The sequence below is a fragment of the Ctenocephalides felis genome, unplaced genomic scaffold (genome assembly GCF_003426905.1).
Source record: "Ctenocephalides felis isolate EL2017-DRISC unplaced genomic scaffold, ASM342690v1 CF-g0.4_SCAFFOLD_03570, whole genome shotgun sequence".
NCBI classification, from domain to species: domain Eukaryota; kingdom Metazoa; phylum Arthropoda; class Insecta; order Siphonaptera; family Pulicidae; genus Ctenocephalides; species Ctenocephalides felis.
This window is the reverse complement of record NW_020539724.1, coordinates 21,405,126-21,418,641: the sequence shown is the minus strand read 5'-3', so window position 1 is coordinate 21,418,641 and position 13,516 is coordinate 21,405,126. Positions and strand designations below refer to the sequence as shown.

The following is a 13,516-nucleotide window of genomic DNA, read 5'->3' as shown; positions in this document are numbered from 1 at the left end:
GTAAGTTACCGATGATTGTTTTAATATCTTATGCATAGATAATCAAGAAAATAATAAAAAAAAATAATTAAGCGTGTACTTACCTTACCAAACTAAATTAAGATATCCAGATAATCATTATGAAAAATTCAAAATCTTCCCACAACTAATTGTAAAAAGATTTTTAATTTTTCATGAACTCCATTTTAATTTCAAATAATCTCCAATAATCTGTGGTCCTAATTCTCTAAATAAAGCTAATGGCCTATCCTTAATTTGGCACACCAGCTAATAAAAATGTAACAAATTTTAGTAACAAGATAAATTTGTATGCAAGTAATATTATTGAATGGATATTTAAATATATATAAATTTTATAAGACATATCAATTAAATGAAATTAAATTTTATGGACTACTTAAAGAAGAATTGAAAGAAAAAATAATATACCAAAAATATTATAATAAAAAATGATTATATATCAATCTTTTTATGTAAAATTAATTATATCATGCTAAAATTAGAATGTGAATAAAAACAAAAAATCAGTTATTAAAATTCTATATCACCTTATTTTATTTAAACATTTTAATTTTTATTTGCTATTAAATAAATAACAAAAAGAAATGACAGAATATATTAGTAAGGATGGAATGAGATTTTATACCTATGATCAAACCAATTTTCACATATGAATTTCTTGTACTTATCTTCACAAAGGGTTTTCCATTTTAAACAGATGTGGAATCGTATATTAAAAACTTTGCTTAAAAAATAAATAATTTTAAATAAATACGTTACTTATGCATAAATTATTTATATATTACAAAATTCATTAAGTTAAGTAGTACGATTGAATCAATATCTATTATGTATTTTAGGTGTCCTTATTTCCTAAGCAATACTTCCCAATGTGTATGATATACATGTAATATACATACGCATATAAAAAAATAAATTCCACATCTAGTTATAACAAAATATACATGTAAACTGAACACTGTGCCACAATACTACAATTAGTTGTCATTTAAAATGCATGTACATAAATCCATGTACATCATAATATTTATATCTTATTGAATATATATATATATATATATATATATATATATATATATCATAATATTTATATCTTATTGAATATATATATATATATATATATATATATATATATCATAATATTTATATCTTATTGAATATATATATATATATATATATATATATATTCAATAAGATATAAATATTATGATGTACATGGATTTATGTATTATGTATACCATTTTGCAATTTCTGTGCTTGTTTACGGACAGCTATGTACAAAGATTAAGTTTGCAAATCACTTGATTCATTCTAACTGAAACATTGACACAAAACATTATTTTAAATAAAAAAGTCCTAAATATCTTTTTTATTATAATTCTGAATGGTCATCATCTTTATCATCTTTCGTTAACGTTTCTTCTAAATTTTCTTTATTACTTTCGTTATCTGATTGATCCTCACTAAATTCAGATGGTAAAATATCTTCATCGTCATTAGGTTTTGTATCATTTTCTGGTTCTTCTACAATTGGCTTTATGTCTTCTGGGTTTTTAACAGTTTCACTATCGTTAGCTGTTCTTGGCTTCTCTGTGGTTTTTGGTTTCCATATTTTAATTTTGTTAACTAAATACTTGACTTCTCTATCTAAAGCTGCCATTTTGTCTGTAAGAGCTTTGATGGTTAATTTAACTGGTTCATTTTTCTTAGTTTCATCTTGCTCCTTAATCATTTGTTCCAACCATTCTGTTGTTTCGTTTATGATTTTTTCTAGAGTTTCAATTTCAACTTTTGTAAATACATCTTTATCTGGATTGGCATCTTTGGTTAAATTTTTGGCAGTAGCTAGGAAATTACTGGATCCATTCAACATTGAATGAATAGCTTTCACTGCTTCTGGCCTTTCGTGGTGTTCAAAATGTTTTTCATAAATTCCTAAGGTTAATTTTTGTAATTCATGCAATTTATCTTCATATTGTTCTGCTGTGGCATCAACACCTTCATCATAAATCCAATCAGAGACTTCAGAGCACATTGTTTTAATTTTTTCTATTTCTTCTTCTACGCCACACTCTGTATATTCTTCAAGATCCATCCTCAACTGTGCTTCGATAACAAAACTTTCCAATTGGTTCAAAGCTGTTTCTCTGTGTTGCCTTTCAGCATCTAATTTATTCAAAGTTTCAATTTTCTTGTAAGATTTTTGGAAATCATCATCAGTCATAAGATTCAATTTCAATGTGTTCACCATTTTTACAGGTTCTTTGACTGTAACAATTTTAGGTTTTCCAGCAGATTCCGTTTTATTACCAGTGTCAGTTGACGTTACATTTTCTTGGCTAGCAGTGGTATTTGTAACTGTAATGTTTAGTTTTTTATCATCTGCACTGGTTTCTTCAGTTCCTGGAACTTCTTTCTCATTTGCTTCTTCTGTTTCTGGTTTCTCAGTTTTACCTGAAAATAGATTGCTAATCGTGCTTCCAAGTTTTGAGAGCGTGCTTTCTTCTACATCTTCCACTTTGCGTTCGATTACGAAATCAACATTGAGCAACCTGAAAAAAAACTAGGTGTAAGTGGCATTTTGCCTTAAGGCAAGTTGCATGAACTTCCCGATACGTGTAAATAATCGACTTAATCAATAAGAAGCGGACGAGCTTTGTCAATAACCAATCAGCATAACTCCCAAATGATATCCTTCGAACGTTTTTAAATTCCCAATTTATTTTTGATGATTTTTTGCCAGAAGGTCATTTTTTTTGCAATTTTCTATTATATAATATAGAAAGAGTTTGACCGATTATTCTACAAAACTGATAAACGAGAGTCCTTGTCGAGTTTCATTGAATGGCTTCTAAATTTTGAAAATATGCCTTTTTCGAAAAACCATCTAAACACACACATACTTTTTCCAAATTTGGCCACAAACGATTCAGAGTGAGTTAAGACGTCGAGAAAAAAAAGTAGCAAGTAGAATTTTTTCGTATAAACAAACTTGCTTTTCAGAAAGTTTAAAATAATAAACGTACCAATTAGTGCTTATAAATAAGAAATAAATATATTAATTTATAAGTTTTCATATGATTATTTTAGAGAAGATATTATTATTTTAAAAATCATAAAGCAAGTTGATATTGTTAAAAATATTATTTGAATATATTAAAGTTGAATTAAGATTTGACTAACTAATCAACTTTAAAGAAAACAATAATATATGCAGCTGTAATTACGTAAATTAAACTAAGTTATTCACCACATTTTATTTTATCCATTTTGGGTTTTAAAAATGTATTATTTCTAAGTCATGCTTCGGCTTGAATTCGGATTCTGATTAGAAGAAAGCAACGAAATTGCAAACTTCAATTAACTTTTATAATAAAACCGTATATCAAAGTTATAACTTTAATAGTTTATTATGTTATGTCAAACAAAATTTCATCAAAATCTTGGAGAAACATCAAAAACTAATCAACTCGATTCACAGGATAAAAATCGGCATTCGATTCAAATTGACTTGAAACGTCGAAAATACATAAAATAAAATATGTATTGAAGTATGTATGAAGTATGTATATAAAATATTACTTACAGGCTTACTTATTCTTATTAGAAAACTGTTTAAAATTTTTGCTATATGGCCCATTGTAGAAGATTGATAGTTTCAATTATCAAAAAACGTTGTAATAACGGTTAAAACAAAAACTTTCCTACAATTCAATTATTATAGTATAACTCACCTTAGTACTCCAGAATCATCCATTTCAAAATGGGCCTTTATTCCTTTAGATTCCTCTGTATTTTCCTTTACACCTTTCACCAAATCAGTAACACCATTAAGCTTCACTTCACTGATAATTTCTCCGTTAAGATCAATATCACTGAAATCATTTGAGGTGCTTTCTTCCTGATTTGCACTTGCAGAAGAATACTTTACTTGGAAATCAAAATCGCGCTGATGTTTGTTGAAAGTAATAACTTTTTTCTGGGGATAGGGGTTCATTGAACCGAATAATGTGCGTTTTGATAACTTTGTAGATTGATTGTCGGTTGGCTCATCGCCTTCGGTGCTTGCTCTCTCAAATGTCACCTGAAACAAAAAGGATATATAATAAATAAGGTATTGACCAATGGCAAAATTATTTTAAACATCGTAAATGATGATAAATAATTAGTAATTAATTTTTCCTAAGCAATTACAAAATTTACAAAATTTACAAAGTAGTACGCCTAATACTTGAATAACAGTACGGTCAATCGTACGTTATTATTTAAAAAAAAAGTAGTATAAAACAACTATTTAATCAGAATAGTTATGTTGAGTATATAAATTAATACTATACTAATTATTCTAATTTACTAATGATATTAATTTATTAATCAATTACATCAATCTTTCTTTAATGATTAAGGCCGCTAGTCGGTAAAAAAATAAAAGAGATTGTTTTGTCTTGAAAATAATTTCGATACAATAAAGACAAGAAAATTGCAATTTAGAAGACAATATTTTTACTCCATTTTATATAATTATGAAATCTTCAAATGACTCAAATAGTGGACTTACATTTTTACATAGTGAATATAAACAAGAAAAAAAAGTGAATCAAAGTCAAATCTCAAAGTGCAAACAAATTCTTGAATATAATGATATCATATTTTACTATATTTTATCATAATATTAATTAGAAATCAAAACAAAATTAATTGTAACATCGATAATCAATACAAAATAATAACTCAAAAAAAATTGCAGCGAATTTACGGTGGAGACGCCTTGTATATATTTTTTTTAAACAAAAACTGTTGATTTTTTACCGCATTTAAATTCAATTCAAATAACTTATTAGTTAATAATAATTGACAGAAATCCAAATTTAAACTTGACTATTTCCATAACATTTAATGTAGTATAAACATTATAAAAAAATAAATTGGGCGGAACTATGTAGCGTAAGTCACAAAAAGTACACCAAGAAAAAAATTGTATTAATGTAAAACATAATTCAAATATATACTAATTCTAATTCTAATATATAAGTCAAAGCATACTATAAAAGATATGATTAATAGTACAATGTGTTTAAAAAAAAAATCATATAAACTTTGGCTTTACAATTAAATTTTACTTTGAAAACCGACTTAATCATCATTTTCTTCCAAATACAAAGTATTATACTGCATATATTATTTCTAATAATAAAACTGCTTAATGCTGATACAATACAAATAAACCTGTTATGTACATTTACCAGATAATTATACTTGGCGGAAAAATACTATAAAAAATATGATTAATAGTACAATGTGTTTTAAAAAAAAATCATATAAACTTTTCTTTGGCCTTACAATTAAATTTTACTTTGAAAACCGACTTAATCATCATTTTCTTTTAAATACAAAGTATTATACTGCATATATTATTTCTAATAATAAAACTGCTTAATGCTGATACAAAACAAATAAACCTGTCATGTACATTTACCAGATAATTATACTTGACGGAAAATGTTATAATTGAGGCTCATAAAAAACATCAAATTTATAAAATTGATATTAAGGAAAAAAAATCTTAAAATATAAATTTGCTAAAAATTAAAATATGCATCAAAATAATGTGGAATTGCAACACATGGAGAATTTTCGCTAAAATAGCAGCAAATTCAAATTATTGTTATTTAATATTGAATAAAAAAGAAGAATGCTTACCTGGATAGGGAATAGAACAGCATCCCGCACATGGAACTGCTTTACCTTGAAACCTTTAGACAGATCAGCAGCTCGATATGCGGCTCCTAATGTAGCAGCTTCGTCAGCATTGATATTTTTGGAAAGTTCCATAGAAATCTTTTTATGCAACACTTCCTGCACTTTAGGAACACGAGTTCCAGCACCAACTAAGATAAACTGAAAAATAATTAAAAATAAGTTAGTAATCAAAATTTAAAGTAAAAATGTCAATAACAAAAAGTATTTGACTATTGAGACAAATACAATGTAAAACTGTTCTATTATAAAGTTATATATTTTATTTTTAAAAAGCCTAATATTACTTTATAGCATAATTTATTACCTGAGACATAATATCCATAGAAAGTCCAGCTTTACTTAAGGCCATGTCTATTGGTTTGGTAACTCTATCAAACAAGTCTTTACACAAGTCTTCAAAAGTTGCTCTTGTAATCTTAAATCCAAATTTCAAATATACAATTTATTAACAATTTAATATAAATCAATTTTATTACCTGCAATCTATAATCTTTCTCATCTATTAAACCTTCTACTTGTGCGAAATGATCATTGTTAGCTGATAATACTGTTTTTACTCGATTAGCTTCTTTAAATAATTTAGCCATAGCTCTTGCATTTTTAGTGATGTCGCTTGATGTTTTCTTCTGGGCATTGAATTCCTTTGCAAGATAGTTTTGAAGACGTAAGGTCATTTCTAAACCTCCTAAAGTTCTACAAATAGAAAAGAAGTAATATATAATTAGAACTATACCACGTCCACAAAACAAGATAAGTTATTTAAATTTGTTTTAAAAAATTAAAAACATGCAATATAATATAAATTACAATTACCTATCATATCCAACTCCAATAACTTGCAATTGTGGATTGGTTTCAACATATCCTCTGTCTTTAGTCTTCACAATTTTGTATTCAACAATAGTTGCTGTTGTTTTGTGAGCCCCCATATCATAAAACATTATGTAATGAGAAGTTTCATTAATTTCCTTTCTGAAATATAATATTGATGATATTAAATAATTTTTATGAAAATAATATAATTAGTGAAATAATTTATTTTTTAAATTTTATGTTACAAAGAAATAAACAAATAGGCGAGTCAGATTGTAAGATTTCTAAAATTTAGAGAAAATTAGAAAATCTCAAGAAAATTATATGAAAACATTTTCTAAATTATGTATCATTTTATACATAACTTTATTATGCATATTTTCTCCTAACAAACTATTTACATTAGGCTAACTGTATATTGTGTAGGATGAGATATGTGTGAATATTTAAATGTTTAACAATGATATGTAGTTGGCAAAATTATACATGAATTCGTCAAGCACCCATACAAAAAATTATACACCGTTAGATTCGTTTTCATTAATAAAATAATATCACTATTGATTTACATTTACCTTCTAAATATTCCATAGTTCAAAGCAACTGCAGAATAATCATTTATTAACTGCAATGGTTTAAGCTCTGCTAGGCTGGTAGCTTGTAACAATGCTAGTCTTTCTGCCTGACCAAAATAACCAGGAACTGTTAAGACACATTCTGTTATGATCTGAAAATAATAATAATAAATTAATGAGAGGTATGTTTGCTTTAATATCAAACTTGAATTTTAATTCAAGCAGTATAAAAATATCAAAGAAATATAAGAACATAAGAATCATATTTTATTTATATTTTATATTCAAGGTTCAATCTTGAATGGTTATTTATAAAATTTAATCAATCTATAATATAACGCTTACTACTAAAAATTATGATTATAAAATTTATATTCAACAAAATATGATTCATTAAACTCCTAATTTTATTAGTTTAATATGTAGCAATTAATAAGCACTATATATGAAAGATGAAGAAAATCAAAGGTATAAATTATTTATATCTTATTAGTATAAGACTGATTTTTTCTATACTAGATAAATTATTTTCATACATTCATTTTAAATATAAATAAAATATCCAATATTTCTTGATTACATACATATAAATATTACCATGCATATTATGTAAGTTATATATATTATGTTCCATATATTGTGTTAATATGTTAACAATGTATGTTAATTTGTTTAAAACGAATTTAGTATCATTGCAAATAATGTTCAAAACAAAACTAAGTTTATTTCTCAAAGAGGTAGAGGATTATATTACTTAAATTTTTGTCAAAAATCATCACATTCATATGGTAGTTAATCGAAGATTATTGTAAAATATTAATATAATGTCAGAAATGTGCAATTTACCTGTCCAGTAGAAATTTGAGCCATTTCACGAGCCTTTGACAATAATTGAGCAACTAGTTCTTCAACACTATATGTTGTGTCATCATCATGTCTAAACACTACTGTATTTCTCACTGGATCTGCTTCTATTTTATAATAAGGAAATCTGAAATAATTTTATATATTTTATGTTAATCATTATAAACCTTTAAATATATTTATGCAAAAACAATTATTATATATTATGATAAAATATTCAATAATCCATACCTTTTCTGATAAAGCTTAACAACTGGATGGTCTATACTCTTTCCAAGTAAATCTAACAGGTAAGCATAACTTTGTGCAGGAAACCGTACACCTATTGTTTGAGCATCTTCTCCAAACGACCGAATACCGTCCCTAAAAGCTACAACTGCTGATGTCTTTCGCTTAGATTCTTTATTTAAAACAATTTCCATGGGCACACCTGGTGAAACACTCCAACCTGAAATAATAGAAAAAGTCAAAATTATTTACATGATAAAATGACATGAATTACAACATATTATAATAGATATTAGCCTAAACAATCTGAAACTAATATATATTCAAAATTTTGTATTTTCCAAGTCAAAGATGTTCTGTTGAATACAACATAAGAATTTATACAAACAAAATATTTTAAACTGATCAGGTTTGATTATGTGAAGACTTATGCTAAGAAATAAAAATTTGCAAATAACTATATTTAGTCAAATAATATTACGCAATGGTTTAGGCAAATAACAATTATCAAATTTTATTATGATAACACTTAATGGTCGGTTCAAATTTTTTTAGAAAAATTTGATGAACATGGTATAAAGCATTATAACTGCAATGAAACTTTACTAAATCAACATTCATTTTTAAAATTCTATAATAGTAATTATTAAAGTGTTTAGTATTTCTTGAAGCATATAAACATTCATGCTTCATATAAATACAAAAATGGAGAGGAGCCTGTCCCTTAAGTGTTAATATATATAATATTTTAGGAATCACTAGACAAGCTTGATAATCGCCCAAAAAAAAAATATATCTTCATTTCAGATTATCATAATTCATTATTTTTATATACATATGTTGTTTAAAATAGGAAGTCTGATAATAAATGGCTATAACAAAAACGACATTTATATTATAACCAACATTGTTAAAAATCATATAGGTCGTACTATCGCATTATGGCAAATTAAATTGTGTATGTTGTGAATTTAAGACTTTTGAGTTCACATAAAGAATGAAAAAATTCATGTAAATTGAATTCACTAATTCATTAAAAGTAAAAGTATAATGAATTATATATCATTCAGTCACATTTCTAATTCATGATGCAATATTAAATTAAAATATGGCAAATTAGAAACTTTCATATATTAATGCAATTTATTTACGCAGAAGTTTGTTTTGACAAATTAGGTTACAATATGCATTATTAAAGCAATAATTGATTTTATTTTACCTTCATCCATTCATTCCCCAAGTCAACAGACATAACAGCAGCACTTTGCACATTATTTGACAGAAATCCAATCGTCAAACAGACGATTAAAACTACTAAAGAGTTCATGTTTAATAATACCTGTAAAAATAATTTATTCTATTCAGAAATCAGTACTTTAAAACATATTCAAAATTTTGTAAATTCCAGGTTATGTTCCCAAACACCGACATGTGCAATATGAAAGTATTTATGAAATTATTTCTACCTCTTGTCACTGGGAAAGCACTAAAAAACTAATTGAATTATCTAATAGAGGACATTAAGACCTTCATTAATGTAATATTTTTTATCACAGATAATAATGACGTGGTACAACAGAATAAAATATCTGACATTAATAATTTCTAATTCGAAGCTGTATGGAATTGTGTGTCGAAATGTCATTGGGCGAAGCAAATTCCTGCATACTTCACGCGAAACGATTTGCGAAAGGCGCCACTTTCAAATCGCAAAAAAGAAATTTAAATATTTAAATAAATCACTAATTATTTTAACTTGACTAGGTGTAGATTGCTTTAAGACAAATTTTATGCACTCTCCAATATTTGTAAATAATCGACTTAATCAATAAAAATTCAGATTTAGCAATTTTCAAATTTTGATAATAGAATTTTTAAATTTTGATGCATCTTTACAATTAAACCACTTTTTATAGGCTCACAATATTTTAGCATTTATTAACTTTCCGTAAAGTAGCATGATTAATATAATATCATCCGTGTATTTTCTTGCATATTATGAAATATTAAGCGTGGTCCACAAAAACTACGAAGAATGTTTTACTTGAAAACCATTATTTATGAATAACAATAATAGTTAAAATTTAAGGATGAAATAAATTAAAGGCAAATTTGATTAATTTAATGTGAACAGTAAATGTAGAACATAGAAAAATTGCATTAACACTTACTATGTTTATTTAATTATACAAATAAATAATTTGTTATTCCCAATAAAAGTTATATTAATTATATACTGTGCACAAGCTACATAAACCACATAACAATTACGCCTGAAGAGTTGCTTTTAACATTTTAGAAATGGTTCAGTGAACACAAGCGTTCAGGTAGTTTAATTGAATATTTAATTAGTTAAATTATTATTGATTTAATTAAACTAAGTGTCGGTGGAATTTTGCCTTCAGGCAAGTTGAATAAACTTCCTGATACGTGTAAATAATCGACAGCCAATAAAACCCCAACCCATTAGTTAAAAAATTAATGAAATTTTATAATTCGACCACTTTTAGCATTTAACAAAGAACAGAACTAATTACTATATTAGTTCTGACAAAGAATACATAATAACATAAACAAAACAAATACTAATTAGTTTTGACAAAAACGGCACATAAATATAGAAACAAGCTCATCAGTTATCCAAATTCACTAGAAAACTCTATTAACAGAGCAATCGATGTAGGTTGAAAAAAAAAACCCCACTGGATTTAAGTCATCAATTTTCCAGATAAAGATTGAAATAAATTAGTCATTATTCATAAGAAATTATTTATAAATAAATAGTTAAGATTATATCATTATCTATAAAATCATAGATAAGGAATAAAATATTGTTAATATTATATTAAGTTAACTATTAAGTTGTTTTTCCAACATGCCCATTCAGTATACCATGTCCCTTTACGGCTGGCAATTGTAAATTCACCAAATTTATTAAATGTCCTTAACTGGACAGATGTAAATAAAAAAAAAGAAATATATTTATTAATAGATAGATCTTTTTAAATAGATTCATAAATAGATTAGATGCTTTATCAAATTAGCAACGATAGTTTCACAATTATGATAATTCGCGTTATTTCTTAAACATAAATTAAAAAAAATAAATAAATAAATAAATTAGAAATAGATAATTATATTAATTAAATACTAAGTGGGAAATACCAATACCTTACTGTAAAGCTGTTTCAAACGACTTTTGTAGTCACCTTTCACTGTTAAAATAGTTTGTGCATACATACTGTGATCGCACAACCGAAGTATATACATATATTTATAATTTATATAAATACATGCATACATATATATATATATATATATATATATATATATATATATATATAGGATCTGAAACCTCGAACAAAAATTTATCATACTGCTTGATATCGAGCTTCGCTGAGGTTTGGGATCGAACTGAGACTATTTGGCGTCTGACGAAAAAAAACTTCTTCAAAATGTTAAAATGTATGAAAAAAGAATAGAATTTTTAAATGTTATGTAGCCGATTTATTTCTAACTGTGGATTATGATTAAATGTAGTAGTCAATGTAGCAATGTTATTACGGAATCGTTATTGGATCCACAGCTTAACTACCCATTTTATATCGTTTCCCACGGGCGATTGAGTAATCGCCCTTCTTTCAGAATTTATTACCATTTAAGAAGATTTTCAATTCGATGCAGATATTTCAGGTGGCAAAATGCGATAAAAACCGTTTTTTATTTTAAAACGAGCAACCGCTTCAACAGTTTATTGAGCAAATGTAGCAAATAGTTAATTAAATCGAGTCGGGTTATTTATAGTCAGATCTAACAACAACCATTAAAAGCTTAATAAACAAGTAATAAATTCAGTTTTGTACTTAAATTGATAGCCATAGAGATTTTATTGTGCAAGCTGATTTAAACTAAGATGCTGAATGCGCCGCAAAATTAACGTGAAATATCGTGATTTATAAGTGCATAAATTCAAACTAAGTATCTGCTAAACCAAGTAGCCGTTTTGAATTAACAATTTATATATGAAGCTAAATACAGTGGGTGCCTCGTATAACGAACCTAAATTAAAAGAGCAAGCTTGTGATATGAAATGTTAATGAAATTAATTCGTTCTGTTCTATGAAATATAGTCAAATTATATTATTTACGTAATTAGGAATTTTAAAATAAACAATAAAATATTTTGAATATATGCCATTCAACTATAGATATCAATCTCCAAGTTGAATATTTTATTTTAAAAATTCAAAGATGTCAAAACAATTTATTTACATAAATTTTGAATGCCCCAAATTGGCTGATCTAAAGTAGCCAACACAGTAAACGAAGAAATACGAACTCACAAAAGTACCAAAACTTCGAAGAATACCCAAACTTACTTGTCAGAGAAGTCCACCAGAACACCGCCTGGGCCACATTGAAAAGGAAATTCATTTTATATTAATCTAAGCCAATTTTATAATCACAATCATTGGTCAGATGATTTTGTATGTTTAAAGTTAATTTTTGTTCTTAAAATCTTACTTATCTTTTTAAGATAAGTGTTAATTGAAATAAGTTAATTATCAGTTATATTCAGAAGAGTGATCATTCTTTGCCCCTTGCCTCCAGAATTCTGAAAGAAATTGTCGATAGTTTTTTGTTTCATACTCTTCTTTAAGAATAACAAAAAGATGGAAAGCATATTATTGTGCAAATAGTTCATCCTATTAGTCTTAGCTATGTTTGAATGTAACATTACTAACATTTGTATAATTTTCACTTCTCTCCACTCCGCCAAAAATTCCTGTATATAGCACTAAAAAATTAGCTTATTAGCCTTTTTCTTCGTTATAACTGATAATCCTGTTCAAAAATTTCCTCAAAAACTTGGGATGGAGAAGGTGCATTATACAATAATATGAATTCTTTAAGTGTGAACTTTTTCCTATATAAGTAGGAAAGATCCTCTCTTTGAATATACTATCCAAGCCACCTGATTATACGTAACTGACAACTTACATTTTAAAATTATGACGATACAAACTCCCAAATTCAAAGTTTTATGAATTTTAGGGGAAGACCCTCACCCACACATTCGTAACAATATTACGGCCCTATGACAACTCGTTTAACTTTAAAAATTCGTCAAAGTTTGCAAAAATTGGTATCGTTTTTTGGCATTTGGCGAAATTAGACCTTTCATCAACGTTTGCTCAAAAACGCCTGAGCTGATTTCAGGAATTTAAAAGCCATTTCATGTATCTCAATCGTTT

General features: G+C 26.4%; 2 protein-coding genes across 2 annotated transcripts in view; one reads left to right on the top strand and one right to left on the bottom strand.

The window, feature by feature from the left end:
• LOC113383581 overlaps positions 1-13,516 on the top strand; it is a 102,426-nt gene that overhangs the window by 24,593 nt on the left and 64,317 nt on the right. The window lies entirely within an intron of this gene.
• LOC113383775 (hypoxia up-regulated protein 1-like) lies at positions 1,279-9,868 on the bottom strand. The gene is made up of 11 exons (XM_026622035.1): positions 9,728-9,868; positions 9,481-9,600; positions 8,265-8,481; positions 8,016-8,160; positions 7,170-7,321; positions 6,595-6,753; positions 6,258-6,474; positions 6,086-6,196; positions 5,722-5,919; positions 3,756-4,105; positions 1,279-2,573 (listed from the first exon to the last, which is right to left on the bottom strand). The coding sequence occupies exons 2-11, from the start codon at positions 9,488-9,490 to the stop codon at positions 1,394-1,396; spliced, it is 2,739 nt and encodes a 912-aa protein (XP_026477820.1). The 5' UTR covers positions 9,491-9,600; positions 9,728-9,868; the 3' UTR covers positions 1,279-1,393.